The 19818-nt window shown below is 42.8% G+C and overlaps 1 protein-coding gene across 1 annotated transcript in view; it reads right to left on the minus strand.

The window, feature by feature from the left end:
- LOC110502559 (attractin-like protein 1) overlaps positions 1-19818 on the minus strand; it is a 350265-nt gene that overhangs the window by 217685 nt on the left and 112762 nt on the right. Inside the window, exons 19-21 of the mRNA XM_021580677.3 lie at positions 16524-16760; positions 16136-16273; positions 71-164 (exon numbers count right to left, since the gene is read on the minus strand). Coding sequence (XP_021436352.2) covers positions 71-164; positions 16136-16273; positions 16524-16760 — 469 coding nt within the window. The remainder of the gene's footprint in view (positions 1-70; positions 165-16135; positions 16274-16523; positions 16761-19818) is intronic.

Genomic DNA, 19818 nt, shown 5'->3' on the forward strand with positions numbered 1-19818 from the left:
TGCTGTTGTGGTGGAATGATGCAAAAGGGTTGATAATGAAGTGTGCCAAGACAAAATACATCATACTTACAGCTGGCACTGGTCTCCCTTGATTCCCTTGGTTTGACAGTAACATTTCCCTGTCGACACCTGACATAGATTGGCATGTCCGTTGCACTTGCAAGCTGCCATGATCAAATAAAACAAAAGGGAGGAGAAAGAAAGAGAGGAGAGCAGGGGAGAGAGGAGAAAGAGGAAAACACTGTCAGTCTTCTCACAATGATGCACAACACAAACCTGTGAGTCAAACCTGTGAGTCAGACAGGAGAGTGACAGGGCTGAACATGGGCCTGAGCTCTCGGGCGAATCTGACATCTTCCTGGACTGTTCTGTTTATGTCTAAACACCACTATCTGGTGGCAAAGGGATCAACACTGGTGTCCTCACCTAACCTTAAAATCAGTGACCTTGGGTTAGCCAGAGGGGAGTGACAGTGAGTAACATAATGTGATAGTTGCAGAGGACAAAACAGCATTGAATATAAACATATTGCACACCCAAGAGCAACATTAGGCAGATACAGTTAGAATGTTTACAGCAAGTCAATGTTTAAATCATGACTGTTAGCTTCTGTATATATGCTGACCCGAAACCTTGGGGATAAAATGATCCGTTGAAATTGCATGTGTATGTCAAAAAATGATGGGACTGGGGAGTGTGTTTTATAGTTACTCATTCTGAGTGGTCTGATCGAGAGAATGCACAGGAAATGGATAGAACGCTGTTTCAGAGAAATGAGGTCAAGGTAACCTGGGGCAGAGAGGGCATAATGAGACCAAAATACTCTCAAGCCATTATATGAGTGAGTCTAAGTACATGATTCCATAGAAGGGTCCTTTGGAGGAAGGGCTGTTGACATATACACTACACACCCGTTACTGACAGGTGTATAAAATCTATCACACAGCCATGCAATCTCCATAGACAAACATTGGAAGTAGAATGGCCTTACTGAAGAGCTCAGTTATTTTCAACGTGGCACCGTCATAGGATGCCACTCTTCCAACAAGTCTGTTTGTCAAAATTCTGCCCTGCTAGAGCTGCCCCGTAAGTGCTGTTATTGTGAAGTGGAAATGTCTAGGAGCAACAACGGCTCCACCGCCAAGCGTTAGGACATTCAAGCTCACAGAATGGGACTGTTAGGTACTAAAGTGCGTAGCGTGTAAAAATGATCTGTCCTCGGTTGCAACACTCACTACAGAGTTCCAACCTGCCTTTGGAAGCCATGTCAGCACAATAACTGTTTGTTGGGAGCTTCCTGAGATGGGTTTCCATGGCAGAGAAGCCGCACACAAGCCTAAGATCACTATGCGCAATGCCAAGCATCGGCTGGATTGGTGTAAAGCTCGCCGCCATTGGACTGTGGAGCAATGGGAACGCGTTCTCTGGGGTGATGAATCACGCTTCACCATCTGACAGTCCGATGGACAAATCTGGGTTTGGTGGATGCCAGAAGAACACTACCTGCCCGAATGCATAGTGCCAACTGTAAAGTTTGGTGGATGAGGAATAATGGTCTGGGGTTGTTTTTCATGGTTCAGGTTAGGCCCCTTAGTTCCAGTGAAGGGAAATTTTAACACCACAGCATTCAATGACATTCTAGACAATGCTGTGCTTCCAACTTTGTGGTAACAGTTTGGGGAAGACCCTTTTCTGTTTCAGCATGACAATGCCTCCATGAACAAAGCTAGGTCCATATAGAAATGGTTTGTCGAGATCCGTGTGGAAAAACTTGACTGGAGTGCACAGAGCCCTGATGTCAAACCCATCGAACACCTTTGGGAAGAATTGGAACGCCGACTGCAAGCCAGGCCTAATCGACCAACATCGGTGCCTGACCTCACTAATGCTCTTGTGGATGAATGGAAGCAAGTCCCTGCAGCAATGTTCCAACATATAGTGGAAATCCTTCCCAGATCAACTCCATGTTAATGCCCATGATTTTGGAATGAGATGTTCGACGATCAGGTGTCCACATACCTTTTGCCATGTAGTGTATTTTACATGTATCTTAAATCATAAGAGAGAAATAATTTATTGTTGGAATATTTGTGAAACATTATGGAGTCTTAAATGAGGCCTGGGTAAGCCAAAATATCACAAATCGTCTAACTTTAATTGAGTATTTCTCAATTATGCCATGTCAAATAAATGTCAATAATCCTTCATCCAAAGAACCCTTCTATGGATAAAATATGAGGAAAAAATATGAGCAATCACAGGAGCGAGAGAGAGAATCTGTGAATGTAGCATGATCTCTGACTCATCCAGCTCCTTACAGAAGTTTGGCAGATATTACTCCAGATCTAGCAGTCTGTTCTCAAAATACATAGGCAAATACTTTCACTCTCTCAGAAACGTTGCCAAAACCAACAACAAACAGTTCCAGTGACGAATCATCAGGACAAAAACAACACATTGCGTAGAGCCTTAGAAATATCCCATTAAAACTTGACTTTCATACATAAAGTATAGACAGACCCTTAGGGTCCACTGTGATGTCCTGGACACTGGAAAGAAAAACTAGACCATCCTCGTCCTTCTCCATACTGCTGTTCTGTAGGAGGCACCACTAACTAACTAGTGCAGCAGTAGAGACATGCCACTTCGCTTCCACTGTCTGTCCTATTTTCAGAGAAACACAGAGAGATCAAAATAATGGAATTAACAGGGAAAATACAATGAGGATTCTGTGTCGGAAGGCAGTGCAGCTTGTTAGCTTTTTATCTTTGGGGCATATGCTTTATGAGCGGTAGCTCTCTCTGTGCATCCCAGCGCAAATTCCCAAATGGAGCTCTCCCCATCCATCTCTCCCTCCCTCTTTTGAACAAAGCCAAATAGAGAAGTTTGACAAAGAGATGTATTGTATTTTTCATCTTTAATCAGATGTAACTGACCCAATTAAAGAAGCTGACACAGAGACCATGTAAGATAGCGCTCAGTAAATATTTTTTCATGATACTATTCCCTTGACAGCAAAGTTAGTATTTTCTGTACAATGAGATGTTTTGGTATTTTATTAGGATACACTGCCCTCTCTCACAGCCCTAGGGGTATCTGTACTACAGCATAACATAAACACGCTATCAAACATACTCAAACACATCTCACACTTCCATAACCAGATACTTGTTCACACACACAGACACAATATGAAATGCCTCCTCTCACACAGTCATACCAAAAACAAAAAAGTATAAATATATTTTTGTGATTCAGCTATACCGTATTTGCATTTTAAGTTTTTGAGAACAGTAAGACAAGGGATTTACTCAGTTGGAATTATGCCTAGCTTCACAGACAGTTTAGGACTAATGTAATACTGTATACAGTACTCTGGCTCAATGTAAGCATTAAGAATGTTCTAACATTCAGGCTTAGTGTAGATGATGTATGATACATTGCCAATATGCGAGGAAAATCTGATAGCTGCCACAATGAAACTAGAAATTGGATAAACAGAATGAATGATCATTGGCCCAGTGCATGTATAGCTCTGTGACTACATTGTCAAACTCCCAAAGTGTCTAGTATGCATAGTATTAACAGGGGGTTAGCTCTTGTAGGCTGTGCTGTAGAGACAGGGCCTGCAGCTGTAGAGCTCCTCTCCTCTCTGTGCAGAGCAGACAGTGACATGATTTATGGTTAAATTAGGATCGGTATAAAATGTACTATCATAATAGGAGCAGAGCAGTGTGCTTGCAGAAACAAATATAGTGTGCAGTACATACGCGAATGCATATGAGCAGACTCACAGCCCTGACCCTCACTTTACTCTTGTTATTTCATAACGGTGGTTGTCTACAGGGACTGCTTCTAAAGTTCTCAACAACTGACACATCTATACATACCAGCAGAAGAAACCACAATGTATCTCTTAGAATGCGGAGACACAATGCAGCTCACACTTCTGAGCCAAGTTCTGAGACAACAAGCTGTGATAGCTAGCTGATTGGCTACAAAGGCTGGTCTGACACACCTGAGCCTCCCATACTGCACACTCTGGTCCTGTGAGACTTGACACATCTTAGATTGTGTGTCCCTATAGTGTAACACTGTGTGGTGCATGGTGGCATACAGGTAGCAGTAGTGTCTAATGACATTCACTGTCAGTCCCTCTAGGGCCCTCCTTTTGCTGAGGTTAACACATATGACTAAGTTCTAAAAATGAAAGGAGGAAAAAAAGTGTCTTCGAGGTAGCTTTGCGGGGCAGAAATCCTGGACTAAGAAGTAATTGCAGAACCCATTGATGTGATTCAAAATAGTTTAGTGCCAATTTAGCAGATTTAATTTCAACACTGTAACCAGCTCACAGGGCTTCAGTGTTTGCCTGTTTAAAACCTTGCCTGTTAAATCAGCCATTGATTCAGGCCAGAGAATCCAGGTGAGTGGACTCAATATAATAAATTACACAATTAAGCGCCAGGGAGAAACTAGCCTAAGACTCCTTCTAGTCATCTAGGACTAGAGTTGAAGTCACCTGCTGGAAACTGATTGATTTCTAACAAGGTGGAACAGTACCCTAACCCCTTATATGCTCCCTGGCTAGATCAATTACATTTACAGTGGGTATGCCTGCATTTGGCTGCTCATCCATTCATTCAACATGGCATGTGTCACTGCTAGTTATTTACCACACTAAAACCTCTTTTGATTGAGTATGCCTTGAAAACAGTATTACATTAGGAGCCACTAAACTCTGATGCGTGGGAGGGGATTGGATGTGAAAAAGCATCACACACCATATTTTCTGCTGACAACACAAAAATAAGATACCAAAAAAAAAGAATCCTCTAACCAACGAGCGGATTTGATATAAATCATATTTCCCATTCCTCGTGCAAGCCTCTGCAGAGCCTACAATTTCTCACCCCACTGCATCCTGCATCTGTGCGTAAGAGACAGCAGATCTAATGCACATACACTACAATGGTGCGTGTGTGTGCGTGCGTGTGTGTGTGTGTGTGTGTGTGTGTGTGTGTGTTGGTTGGTTCTTCTACCCTTGTGGGAACCAAAAATCACAAAAAGGTCCCAGAAGGACAGTAAAACAAGGAAAATGCCCATTAGGACAAGGGCTATTTTAACATTTGGGGTTAAGGGTTAAGGTTAGGAATTGGGTTTAGGGTTTAGGGTTTTGATTACAGGTTAAACCTGCAATATGCAACTTTTTGGGCTACCCGACCAAATTCATATAGAAATGTTATAGATCTTTCATTCTCATTGAACGCAAGTCTAAGAAGCGGTAGATATGTTCTATGTGCTCTATTTCTATGCTTCCCATTCTTAAGTTTAGCTTTTGTGTCATTTACCTTCGGTTTTGTACACCAGCTTCAAACAGCAAAAAAATATTTAAAGTTATGGAACATAAATATTTCACAGCAGTTTAGATGGTACAATGATCCTCTTCACTATACTTGCTTGTTTTTCACAAACTAATATTAGGCAAACTATTAGAATTTTAGCAACTGGCCATTTCTGCATAGCACCTTTTAGGGTTAGGGAAAATACGATTTTGAATCGACATGTGTGTTGTTGTGTGGTTGTTTTAATTATTGTGTTACATAAACCAGGTTTCCATCCAACCTACATGTCGGTAAAAAATGTCATGACAGGCCTGATAGAAACAGCAAATGTGTCTGTAAACTTTGCAAATGTACCCCCAAAAAATACGATAGACAAAGTGAGATCTTTTTGTGTCAGTAAAACTAATTATGGGAGAAATGGTGGTGGAAACACCTTTATGTGCAAATATTGATATAATAACCATCATAAACTTGGAGTCACGCGATGATATGTGGTGTGGTACTACCACTACGACTCAAGAAAGCATGCAGTTTATTAGGCTACAAATGAAATAAGTTATGATAAACTTCACAGGGTGGTGAAAGTGCACAAATAAAATATCAAATCTAATTGTATTTGTCACATGAGCCGATGTCACGTTCTGACCTTTATTTCCTTTGTTTTGTCTTTATTTAGTATGGTCAGGGCGTGAGTTGGGGTGGGCAGTCTGTGTGTTTCTCTATGTTGGGGTTTTGAGTTCAGCCTAGTATGGTTCTCAATCAGAGGCAGTTGTCGTTAGTTGTCTCTGAGAATCATACTTAGGTAGCCTGGGTTTCACTTTTGAGTTGTGGGTGTTTGTTTTCCGAGTCAGTGTTTGTCACCACACGGAACTGTTTCGTTGATGCACGTGATTTTTTGTTTTGTTCGAGTGTTCAGTTGTTTTTGTAATAAATCATTATGGACACTTAACAAGCTGCGTTTTGGTCCGATCCCTGCTACACCTCCTCAGAAGAGGAGGAAGAATGTCGTTACAGCCGAATACAACAGGTGTAGACCTTACTGTGAAATGCTTACTTACAAGCCCTTAAACAACACCACAGTTCAAGAAATAGAGTTAAGAAAATATTTACTAAATAAACTAAAGAAAAAAAATCAAATCAAATCAAAAAGTAACACAAGAAAATTACATAAGAATAATGAGGCTATATACAGGGGGTACCGGTACAGAGTCAATGTGGGGTACAAGTTGGTCGAGGTAATTTGTAAAATGAATATGCATAGATAATAAACAGCGAGTAGCAGCAGTGTAAAAACCGAGAGGGGGGTGGTAGCGGAGAGAACAGTCTATGACTTGGGTGACTTGAGTCTTTCACAATTTGTGGGCCTTCCTCTGACACAGCCTGTTATATAGGTCCTGGATGGCAGGAAGCTTGGCCCCAGTGATGTACTGGGTACTGGGCCGTACACACTACCCTCTGTAACGCCTTACGGTCAGATGCCTAGCAGTTGCCATACCAGGCGGTGATGCTCTCGATGGTGTAACTGGGGACCCATGCCAAATCGTTTCAGTCTCCTGAGGGGGAAAAGGTGTTGTCGTGCCATCTCACAACTGTCTTGGTGTGTTTGGACCATGATATAGTTTGTTGGTGATGTGGACACCAAAGAACTTGAAACTCTGGAACCTCTCCACTTCAGCCCTGTTGATGTTAATGGGGGCCTGTTCTGCCCTCCTTTTCCGGTAGTCCACGATCAGCTCCTTTGTCTTTCTCACATTAAGGGAGAGATTGTTGTCCTGGCAAGACACTGACAGGTCTCTGACCTCCCTATAGGCTGTCTCATTGTTGTCGGTGATCAAGCCTACCACTGTTGTGTTGTCAGGCTGTTGAAGTTGTGCTTGGGCACGCAGTCGTGGGTGAACAGGGAGTACAGGAGGAGAATAAGCCTGCACCCCTGATGAACTTGATGCTCCTTTCCAATAAATATCTAGGGTCTTAGTCTGGTGACATAATGATCGATGCTTGGCTGACATTTGATAAGTAAAAATGATCTCAAACATTATGCGGAATTAGAATATTAGCATGAAAATCTGTCATCAATTGGATGAAAACCTAGCTATAGAGACCAAAGCATTGACTGAAATCTTGAACCTAGTACTTGGTCGGCAAGTTTATTTCATGGATGACCATGGTAATAAGTTAACTTCTTCTAATTGACGATTTACTATTCATCTCACAAGACAAAAGCTAAAGCAACAACCTCAATCCAAAGGAATAAATCATTTTCCTTGCACTACACTGACCACGCCTCGCTTAACCATCTACCCCCCCCTCTCACTTTTCTGTTCTCCCCAATCCCCTCCACCTCCCATCTCCTCCCTTTCCATGTCTCTTTTAAATTGTGAGGAGCTGACCCCTGCCAGCCGTCACTGCTTGTCAGCGCTCTAATTGACACTTAAATCTTCCTCTGTGTTTAGCTGGAGCTCCACAGTGGAAAATAATACTGCCGGAGGTTTCTATAGGAACCACCAGGCTGATATACCCTCAGCTACACCCACTACACCTTAACCTATAGGCTGAGACTTCTACACATCAGGGTAGAGGAGTTTAATAAGGGTGTGACAGGACAATGGCTCAGGTTCAACATGAATTATATCCTACTTGATCTGTTGAGGTGTCAAAAGCCAGGCATCAACATTATTGACTGATCTCTTTGATTTGAAGAGGAGGAGTTGAAACAACGGTAGTGGCATGTAGCACCCACCACTGTGCAATATTAGAAGGGTTCGGCCTGCTAACACTCAGAGTTCCATCAGAACAGGAATGGTACTTGAGTTGTTTTTACTAGCCAGGAGAGCAGGTGAGCCTGCCTTCCACCCCTGCCGTAACTATATCTGGAGTATGGGTGAGGAGGGGGACAGAGGTCTTTCTACACTGAGTGTACAAAACATTAAGGACACCTGCTCTTTCCATGACACAGACTGACCAGGTGAATCCAGATGAAAGGTATGATCCCGTCTTGATGTCACTTGTTAAATAAATTTCAAATGAGTGTAGATGAAGGGGAGGAGACAGATTAAAGAAATATTTTTAAGCCTTGAGATAATTGAGAAATGGATTGTGTATGTGTGCCATACAGAGGGTGAATTGCAACGCTGCTGGGTTTTTCACGATCAACAATTTTCCCTGGGTATGGTCCACCACCCAAAGGACAGTGGGAAGCATTGGAGTCTACATGGACCAGCATCCCTGTGGACCACTTTTGACACTCAATATTAGGAAGGTGTTCCTAATGTTTGGTATTCTCAGTGTACATGTGTGTTCCTAGTAAACATAAAGCTTTGCAGGTATTTGAAGACACAGCAGGCCTGTTTGGTTCGCTCCTCTGACTGTTCATCTCCCCGGCCAGCCTTTCAACCTCCTCTCCATTAATCTCCATAGGCCTGCCAGCAAATGACAAGTTCAAATAATCATGTCATGAATAAAATAATTGAATTGGAACCAGGCACAGAAATGTAAATGTGCCAGCATTTTACAGTTCCTTTCTCCTGTCCTTCGAAGCAGTCAAAGGGGCGAGATTATACTGTACTGACTGATGTTGGCAGGCAGCATGGTGTGCCTAGTGTTCAGGATCGCCTGAGTTAAGCCTCCTCTGTGCTGCTGAAGAGATGTATTGGCACAACAGCATTAACACACTTCAAATATAATATCAAAATATCAAATAAAATAAAATTGTATTTTGTCACATGCTCTGAATACAATACCGTGAAATGCTTACTTACAAGCCCGTAAACAACAATGCAGTTTTTAGAAAATAGAGTTAAGAAAATATTTACTAAATAAAAGAAAATAAATTAAATAATATACAGGGGTACCGGTACTGAGTCAATGTGTGGGGTACTGGTTAGTCGAGGTCATTAGTACATGTAGGTAGGGGTAAAGTGACTATGCATAGATAATAAACAGTGAGTAGCAGCAGTGTAAAAACAAAGGGGGAGGGGGCATTTGATTAATTGTTCATCCATCTTATGGCTTGGGGGTAGAAGCTGTTAAGGAGCCTTTTGGACCTAGATTTGGTGCTCCGGTACCACTTGCCGTGCGGTACCAGAGAGAACAGTCTATGAGTGTGACTGGGGTGACTGGAGTCTTTCTGAGAATTTTTTGGGGCCTTCCTCTGAAATCATGGAATCTAAACCAGCAACACTGTATGTGCAGGTCTCACACGTTGCAAACAGAGACACTGACTATAACGCATCAACCCTCTTCTCTGAAATTGAGGGTAAATTCTTTATTTTGGATTTAAAATAGACCTACCAAATCTCTATCTCCAGTTGACAAAGGACTTCTAGGCAGACGACACACAGGTAATTGTAGAGCGGTCTGTCTGTAAAGAGCACGACCTTCACAAATCCTTCAGTAATGAAGGTAAACCTAATAACCCATGTGGATCACAAACGATGCCCGGCTAAACATGATTAAGTGTCACTGAGCATTGCCTATGACATAAGGAGGGGGGCAGCAAGATGTCCAGTGAGCCCTAATGGAGATGCCAGAAAGACTAAATGGAGGCGATGATGGACAGGAATGGAGAAGCGAGGGGCAAGCTGTTCTGATCCTTCTCTGATAGATCATGTTGATCTTTGTTTGAAGACAATTACATTGTTTTTTGATTGATGTTTGTTTTTAAATCAAGCTATTTGTCTAATCCGATCCCTTTTGGAAGGATATAATTTTCTACCTACTTCATAAATCTAAACCATATAGATTTATCGTCATTTGATCACTTTGTTGTTGCAGAAAATTGTCCTGCGCGGCAGGAAATGCAAATAGTAGTGTATTCAAGTTTAAAAAGGTATCTAAAGTTTGTAATTTCCACAAAATATTTCTTGATTTGCCCGAATGACAAAAGTATCAACCCCTACAAAAATGGCCATTAAGTATAATCTACATGATTCACATTTCCTGTTGTTGCAGGATTAAGATAGCATATCTGAACACTGTGACTTAGCATTTAGTTCCTAAAACGCTACTTGAAACAGGACAAGTACGCACATCCAGTGTAACACACCTATGATATGTTATCATGAATAAGCACACATGGCCCCCCGACAGAGACTTTTCTAAATAGATTTTTCACATTGTCTAGATAAAAAAACTAAATGGACATTGTAACCTCAATAAGTGACTGTACACCCACACAACCTTCCGGGCCCTGTTTTCTACCATAAGCACTTTAGAATCCATGAATTTCCACTGTGAGCGAGTAGGCTTCTCCCCTGGCCCTGAGAAGAGATCTGTACGTGTCTCTAGCATATGGTGGAATTACAGCTCCAGATTCTCCTGTTTGGGAGGCGGCACCGATGGGAGTGTTGGTGTTTCAATTGAGGATCTCCATCTAATTAAACATCTTCAACAAAGTTAGAACCAGACAGGAGTGGTGCTAAATATCAGCAAAGCTTCTTTCTCACTAGGATAGATTTAGCCCGGTTTCACAAACTCGGTCCTGGGGCCCCCCTGGATGGAAGTTTTGGTTTTTGCCCTAGCACTACACAGTTGATTCAAATAACCAATTCATCATCAAGCTTTGATTATTTGAATCAGCTGTGTAGTGCTAGGGCAAGAACTAAAGCTACCATAGTTTCACGCTAAGCATTAAATAGCTATCTCTTCTGAGAACTAATCATTTTCTGGTAAAGAGGGTTTGGGTTTGGTCTTCTATCTTGCCTTTGTTAGATTGTGAGGAGTCGGCAGTTTGTTGAGATAAAAGGGACTTGCTATTCTGGTTTTAATGATCGTGTAAGGTCAAGGGCTATGAAGGCAGATAAAGGCTCATGACCTCTCTGACATCAATAAGGTCTTGAATATAGAGGGAAAGAGTGAGAGACAGGCCTACTCTCCACACTCAGCAGATTAGTGTATAATAGGAGGGCATCACTCTCAGGTTGACGTATCTGCTAAACTTGACCTGCGGTTTTGACATGGTAACGAGACGCATAATAATTCAACTTCCACCACTCGACATCAGGTTGGCTAACAGGTATGCAATCCTACAGCAGTAGATGACTTTTCCAGATCAGAGCGCTGTGTGTGTGTGTGTGAGTGTATGAGCAGTGACCAGAAATACGGCCGCTGGAGTGGGATTGACTGGACAGCATGAGGCTGCTGGGAAGGGTGCTCTACCGGCATGTGCCTTCATGGCCCTGGTACGCATACACACATTTTTTTTCACATGATGTAGGCATTAATACAAATGTACAGTACACTGACTCAAGCATTCACATTCCGCATGGGTTCACACACAACAGCGTCCTTCCACACTCAACATGACAGCCACTAATTTATACCCCGCCACTGCCAAAGGGTGTGTGTGTGTGTGTGTGTACTATATGGGTCGTTCCATCTCAAAAAGCACAAGAAAGAGGATTTCAACATCCACCATCTTAGATTGTTCTTAAATCCTTTCTGTGGTTAGAAACAGATAAGATAAGCATCCCTGCAACATTATTTTGTTGAAAGAACATATGAACTCTATAGAAATTAAGCTAATTGATTGCACCCAAATTGGCCATTTCAATATGTTTCATTCATATAATAGTCAGTAAATATAGTACCCAGCATGCAATTTGGACCAAACCTCTTCTTAATAATGATTAAGCAATGGTCAAAAGCAACCCACGGACCCCCAAACCACACACCAAGCCCACCCCAATGGCCAGTATACAGTATCAGTTCACTAGTGTGAAGCTGCGGCTAGGAGTATTGCTTCTTCATACTATGTATCTATTCTCAGTGAATTTTGTGATGGTTATTTTCCCCTTTTCAGAGAAATGTGTCATTGAAGGTGTCATACAACCTGATATTACCAGAGGCTGACCACTAGATGGTGCTGTTCCTGCTATTAGGTAAAATAAGTGTGAATCATTTTGACCCCCTTCAATGTTAATTCATGACTGAACCTTTTAAATGATAATGATTTATAAATGTAGAGTTAAAGTTTACTGTTAGAACAATGCATTTGCCCAAATACATCTCAAATTAAAATCATTTGAAAAACGCTGGAGCACTACTCATTCCTCGTTTCACTTTATCTTCTTTCTTCAGCGCATTTTTTATTGCAGTGATGACGCTACAAGCTACAAAAGATATTGGTGACCACTTGCAGTGGTTGGTGCCTTATGTGATACCTCTGAATTTTGGCAAGAGTCACAGTGAGATGTCTCTGTGTCCAGTATGAAGGAATTTAGAGGTAGTTTCGAGAGCCAATGCTAACTGGCGTTAGCGCAATGACTGGAAGTCTATGGGTATCAGATGATACTTGTTTTTGGTACATAACATGTGTCCTCTCTGTTTCGCCAATAAATGCTAATGCTAATGTGCAGGAATGCTAATCTAATAATGCTAATAATGTTTCTAACGGCAGAAACTATTTCAGAACAATCAGAGATGGTGGGGGCCATGGCTTGCTGAAATGACATGGAACAACCCATATGTGTTTCGAGAGATGAAGAGAGAACCGGGGAGAAGGTGAAAGCAGAAAAGAGAGGGTGAACCAAAAAGTCTAGAAAAAAGGGGAAAGGATGTTGAAGTAGGCTACTCCTGCATGCAAGATTAATGAAAGGCAATAACAAGAAAATTCTGCATGAGATCTTAGTGGTTTGGGGAACACTGTGAGATTTGAATACCATTACACAGAAAGGTTTGCGGGCAAACAACACAACACAATATGAATTTATGAATCCCCTCAAGAGCAATTTAGGCGTCAATGAGAGCACAAAACCACAACAGAAAAACAACAAGCCATTCACGGTTGGAGACCATTAAACAAACAGGCAGGGAGAGAGAAAAACAAAAATACAGACAGACAAACAGACAGAAAGCGAGAGACTGACAGACAGACCACCCAACCAACCGACAGACAGACATGTCTCTACATCACATGTAGAGACTCCGGGCCTGTGGAGGACGAGTTGGCTAAAGGGGCTCTACTACGGTCTGTAATGGAATTTACCAGGCTAGCACAGTGTGCCATATCCAAAAGCAATAAAAAACATTTGATTTGAACTCTGCAGTGCTGGCTTCATGCAAGGAGAGGGAGGAATAAAGAGATGGAGAGAGGCAGACTAAAAGAACAACAACCAACAGCTTGCTGGGGCTCCCTGTGTGTCTTCTGTGTGACTGTGTACCTACAGTGCAGTTAGCGTACAAAAACACACTGGAAGTCAGACTTATTACACTGGCACAGAGAACTAAGTAGGGCAACCAGAAGTTCCCAGAAGTACTACTACAGCTGTAGTTAAGGAGAAACAGATTTAGTCATGGCTACCATAACACAAGAGCAAATGCTAACTTTGGCACATTGCATCAACCAGGTTTACAGTGGATCAGGCAACACTGGATGCCTTACTTGTACATTTTGGTATTGTAGTCAACAGAAAGTGTCTGGTATTGCAGTCAACAGAAAGTGTCTGGTATTATACATTTTGGTATTGTAGTCAACAGAAAGTGTCTGGTATTGTACGTTTTGGTATTGTAGTCAACAGAAAGTGCCTGGTATTGTACGTTTTGGTATTGTAGTCATCAGAAAGTGCCTGGTATTGTACGTTTTGGTATTGCAGTCAACAGAAAGGGTCTGGTATTGTACGTTTTGGTATTGCAGTCAACAGAATGTGTCTGGTATTGCAGTCAACAGAAAGGGTCTGGTATTGTACGTTTTGGTATTGTAGTCAACAGAAAGGGTCTGGTATTGTACGTTTTGGTATTGTAGTCAACAGAAAGGGTCTGGTATTGTACGTTTTGGTATTGTAGTCAACAGAAAGTGCCTGGTATTGTACGTTTTGGTATTGCAGTCAACAGAAAGGGTCTGGTATTGTACGTTTTGGTATTGCAGTCAACAGAATGTGTCTGGTATTGCAGTCAACAGAAAGGGTCTGGTATTGTACGTTTTGGTATTGTACGTTTTGGTATTGTAGTCAACAGAAAGGGTCTGGTATTGTACGTTTTGGTATTGTAGTCAACAGAAAGTGCCTGGTATTGTACGTTTTGGTATTGTAGTCATCAGAAAGTGCCTGGTATTGTACGTTTTGGTATTGCAGTCAACAGAATGTGTCTGGTATTGCAGTCAACAGAAAGGGTCTGGTATTGTACATTTTGGTATTGTAGTCATCAGAAAGTGCCTGGTATTGTACATTTTGGTATTGTAGTCAACAGAAAGTGTCTGGGATTGTAAGTTTTGCTATTGTACAGTAAATTCCCTCACCAAGCTCTATCAAATCTCTACAACCACAGCACAACATGTTATGTCACCATGCTGGTCTCTTTCAAAAGCCCATTCATATGCACAGCCCACCACAGGCTAGTGCTAAGAGTTTCTCTCTCTCCCACTCAAAGTACTCTCAGCCCCAGAGAGAGGTGTGTTGCAGCGAGTCAAGCCACGCCGTACTGTGCGGTGCTAGACTGGGCTAGGCTGGACAGGGTGAGCAGACGGTTTCAGTGTCTCCACAAGGAGAACTCATTGCAGTCATCACACTCCTTCAAACACACACAAACATGCAATACCAGACACAAACCTGTCAGTGAGTCTTGGAGGGCTATTGTCCTCACCATGTAAGTGCTGCATACACACACACACACACTCCTTCAAACACACACACTGCCCCCTCTCACATTGCACAATGTCTTCATCTATCACGGCCGGGGACACCAGACCAGGCAATCTCTCCTCCTCATGTCTATCCGCCATCTCCCGTTATCATTCTATCTTCCATTCTCACTCCAAGGGCAGCTCCGCATTCCTCATATTTTAGTTTGATGCCTTGTTGACGTGCTGTCTCGCCCCCCCCGCCCCCCTTCAAATCGCTCTCTCGGTCTGATGTCTACTCCTCCAACTCCCCCGCCCCTCCACAATGTAAAGACATGAGGAGAGAAATCCCATTTGGAGCCTAATCCAGTACAGATCAGTGACTTAGAGCCATTAATGCCCAGGTAAATCTTTCTATCCTGCAAGACTGAGGAGTGAAACAGCCTCCACAAGCACACTCCTCAAGAGTCAGCCTGTTAAACAAGCGGCCGTGGTGGGGAGGTATACAACTGACGGACGGGAGTTAATAAATTGCATTTAATCATGACAGCGTTAAATCTGTTGGAGGGAGGGAGGGTGATGGAGGGAGGAAAGACAGAAGGGAGGAGAGAGGGAGTATGAGAGGGGGTGAGCGTATCCCCGGGAGACGCAGAGGGGTGCGCATCTATCAAACGTGCACGGCTCTGTGCTCGTCGCCAGCGGCGGGGGCTGCAGTCAACTTCAGGAAATAAGAAAATGATTAAATGTGATTTAATGTCACGCGCCACGCGGGGAAAAAGCACATCTGTCAGCCGGAGAATGATGTTATTACACCTTCCTCTCTCTCACGCTCACTCACTTTCTCCTACTCTTTCTATCTTACTATTAGAGTCTTCAGATATCTGTTTCCTCTTTCCATCCTCTTTCTTCCCATCTCTCTTTCTGGCCCTCTCTGTTATTCACCTTGCTCTTTCTTTCCATTTCATACTGAGAGATTTCAAAACGATTGTGACCACTGGACTGGACAGGATTGAAATACTGTAGGAGTTGATAGAACTCTGATTAAACACAGAGCTGCTCAAGCGCCTGTCTACTACACCTTTCAACACAGTCAGAAATACATGTGTCGTTTCTGGCTCTACTGTTGTTCAAACACATTCAAACAGTGTCCTTCACGGAGGATGCACAGATCTGAGCCAAAACCTTTACACACTGCCCCTTCCATTCCACTCTGCTGCACTGCACCCATCCCTGTACTTACCCTGGCACTTCCCACCGTTAGTAGGGTCTCCATGGTAACCAGGCATGCAGGTCTGGCACTGCAGTCCAGTGGTCAAGTTCCTGCACTGCTCACAAGCACTGCCATTGACACAGGTACTGTGGCCATTACACTGGCAGGCTGGGAAAGAGAGCGAGATTAACAATGAGTGTTGTTATGTGGAGGGGGTGTATAGCTTTATGTCCGAAGCCAAAGGAATAAAATAAACATGTGAATGTATTTATGTTTATTTATGGTTGCATTGAGGTGCTACATGATGGGAGTTGTAATGAGTTTTTGTGTGAGCGTAGTTACATGGGTCGACGTACCTATGTGTATGCATGCATGCGTTTTTCTCTCTGTGTGTGTGTGTGTGTGTGTGTTGACTCACCAGGGCAGTGGATGTAGGCCCAGTCGAACCCTTTATCTCTAGGGCAAAGACCAGGCTCCAGTAACATGTCTCGGGAACTCTCCCTTTCTCTGGTCTGTCTGGAGGGGCTCTTCATGGGCCCGCGGTATGAACCCTCCATACACTGGCCTTTCCCTGTGTTAGTGGGGTCTCCACACCAGCCACATTCTGCCTGATCCAAACACTGGCCACACGTCCTCAGGCCCGAACAGTTCTGAGCTAGAAGGGGAGAATGAGACCGAGAGAGAGAGATTATTTAGACACATTTACACTGAACAAAAATATAAATGAAACATGTAAAGTGTTGGTCCCATGTTTCATGAGCTGAAATAAAAGACCCCAGAAATGTTCCATACACACAAAAAATGTGTTTACATCCTTGTTAGTGAGCATTTCTCCTTAGCCAAGAAAATCCTTCCACCTGACAGGTCTGGCATATCAATAATCTGATTAAACAGTAGGATCAAAACACAGGTGCAACTTGTGCTGGGGACAATAACAGGCCACTCTAAAATGTGCAGTTTTGTCACGCAACACAATGCCACAGATGTCTCAAGTTTTGAGGGAGCGTGCAATTGGCATGCTGACTGCAGGAATGTCCACATCAGGCTTCTTCACCTGCTTAGAGCTTCTGAGACGAGATACCCGGACAGCTGATGAAACTGTGGGTTTGCACATCCAAACAATTTCTGCACAAACTGTCAGAAACCATCTCAGGGAAGCTCGTCGTCCTCACCAGGGTCTTAACCTGACTGCGGTTTGACTTCGTAACTGAAGTCTTGGATGGCGACTGGCACGCTGGAGAAGTGAGCTGTTCATGGATGAATCCCGGTTTCAACTGTTCCGTGCTGATGGCGTTGTGTGGGCAATAGGTTTGCTGGTGTCAACATTGTGAGCAGAGCGTTCCAAGGTGGCAGTGGGGTTATAGTATGAGCAGGCATAAGCTACAGACAACAAACACAATTGCATCTGCTGCCATCACCTCATGTTTCAGCATGGTAATGCATGGCCCCATGTCGCAAGGATCTGTACACAATTCCTGGAACCTGAAAATAGCCCAGTTCTTCCATGGCCTACATACTCACCACCCATTGAACATGTTCGGGATGCTCTGGGTCGAGGTGTAAGACAGTGTGTTCCAGTTCCCGCCAATATCCAGCATCTTCGCCCAGCCATTGAAGAGGAGTGGGACAACATTCCACAGGCCAAAATCAACAGCCCGATCAACTCTTTGCAAAGGAGATGTGTCGCGCTGCATGAGGCAAATGGTGGTCACACCAGATACTGACTGTTTTTCTGATCTATGCCCCTATATTTTTTGTTAAGGTATTTGTGACCAACAGATCCATATATGTATTAATGTGAAATCCATAGATTAGGGCCTAATGGATTTTTTTTTTCAATAGACTGATTTCCTTACATGAACGGTAAATCTTTGAAATTGTTTCACGTTTTGTTTATTTTTGTTCAGCGTATTTAGACACATTGTAAAGTCCCTTATAGAATACTTGGCTGCTATTGATAACATTAATCAGTAGTATAAGTAAGCGCTGTTACATCCATCCACCTAAACAACACATAAATAAAGTAGACATTTATTACTCATTACTTAATTCATTCTCTTGGCAGTGGGAGGTAATGCTCTCCAACACTTTCTTAGACAGCCACTGACTCTTAATCTAATAGCCAGCTTATTCATTATTTAATGGATTAGAGGGTGGGGATACATTTACGGTTTTTCATTTAGAGAGAAATGATTCCCAACTTTAGGACAATGGGGTATTTTTGGATTGAAAATTAGTGTTATTGAGCCAAGGTTATCAAGAGCTGCCGAGGTTATCAAGGCTTGAGTTGAAAAAGTGTGTTTATCATGGTGCTGTAAGCCCTTATCACGTACACCCTCTTCACTTCATCTATTGAAAGCCGCACTCTGACTCAGGCCTTCCAACCAAAGAGTGACATTTTGCAAGCATTACATTTTAGCAAACGTGCCTTTGTTCAGTCTATCAGAGAAGGGAGAGGGCTGCGGGTGGCAGCCATATTGGAACCCGTCGGACTGTCTGACAAAAGCAGGTGGTTGGCTGACGACAAAGAGTAAAGCCCCTAAGCCTAAGGAGAGGCAAACGTCTGTTCATCCCATAGCCCCAACATAAAGGCCCCCAGGGCCAAACACAATTTATATCTGCTTAATGCATTCACTGAACACTAACATGTGCAGCATAGGCACTTTAACAAGAAAGTGAGGGCGTTTGGTCAGTTTAGAGGACAAAGTTAGCTCAAAAAGCCTCTATGGAGGTGCATTTACTCTCCATATAAACATTTATGTACTGTAAGTAAGCTTTAAAACGTCCGTGCTTTCAAAGACACTTCTGAAGTACATACTGTATACAGTGGGGCAAAAAAAGTATTTAGTCAGCCACCAATTGTGCAAGTTCTCCCACTTAAAAAGATCATCGTCATCATCATCATCATCATAGGTACACTTCAACTATGACAGACGAAATGAGAGAAAAAAATCCAGAAAATCACATTGTAGGACTTTTAATGAATTTATTTACAAATTATGGTGGAAAATAAGTATTTGGTCACCTACAAACAAGCAAGATTTCTGGCTCTCACAGACCTGTAACTTCTTCTTTAAGAGGCTCCTTTGTCCTACACTCGTTACCTGTATTAATGGCACCTGTTTGAACTTCTTATCAGTATAAAAGACACCTGTCCACAACCTTAAACAGTCACACTCAAAACTCCACTATGGCCAAGACCAAAGAGCTGTCAAAGGACACCAGAAACAAAATTGTAGACCTGCACCAGGCTGGGAAGACTGAATCTGCAATAGGTAAGCAGCTTGGTTTGAAGAAATCATCTGTGGGAGCAATTATTAGAAAATGGAAGACATACAATACCACTGATAATCTCCCTCGGTCTGGGGCTCCACACAAGATCTCACCCCGTGGGGTCAAAATGATCACAAGAACGGTGAGCAAAAATCCCAGAACCACACGGGGGGAACTAGTGAATGACCTGCAGGGAGCTGGGACCAAAGTAACAAAGCCTACCATCAGTAACACACTACACCGCCAGGGACTCAAATCCTGCAGTGCCAGACGTGTCCCCCTGCTTAAGTCAGTACATGTCCAGGCCCGTCTGAAGTTTGCTGGAGAGCATTTGGATGATCCAGAGGAAGATTGGGAGAATGTCATGTGGTCAGATGAAACCAAAATATAACTTTTTGGTAAACTCAACTCGTCGTGTTTGGAGGACAAAGATTGCTGAG

Source organism: Oncorhynchus mykiss, chromosome 23 (genome assembly GCF_057628025.1).
Source record: "Oncorhynchus mykiss isolate SJ-2025 chromosome 23, ASM5762802v1, whole genome shotgun sequence".
Taxonomy (NCBI): domain Eukaryota; kingdom Metazoa; phylum Chordata; class Actinopteri; order Salmoniformes; family Salmonidae; genus Oncorhynchus; species Oncorhynchus mykiss.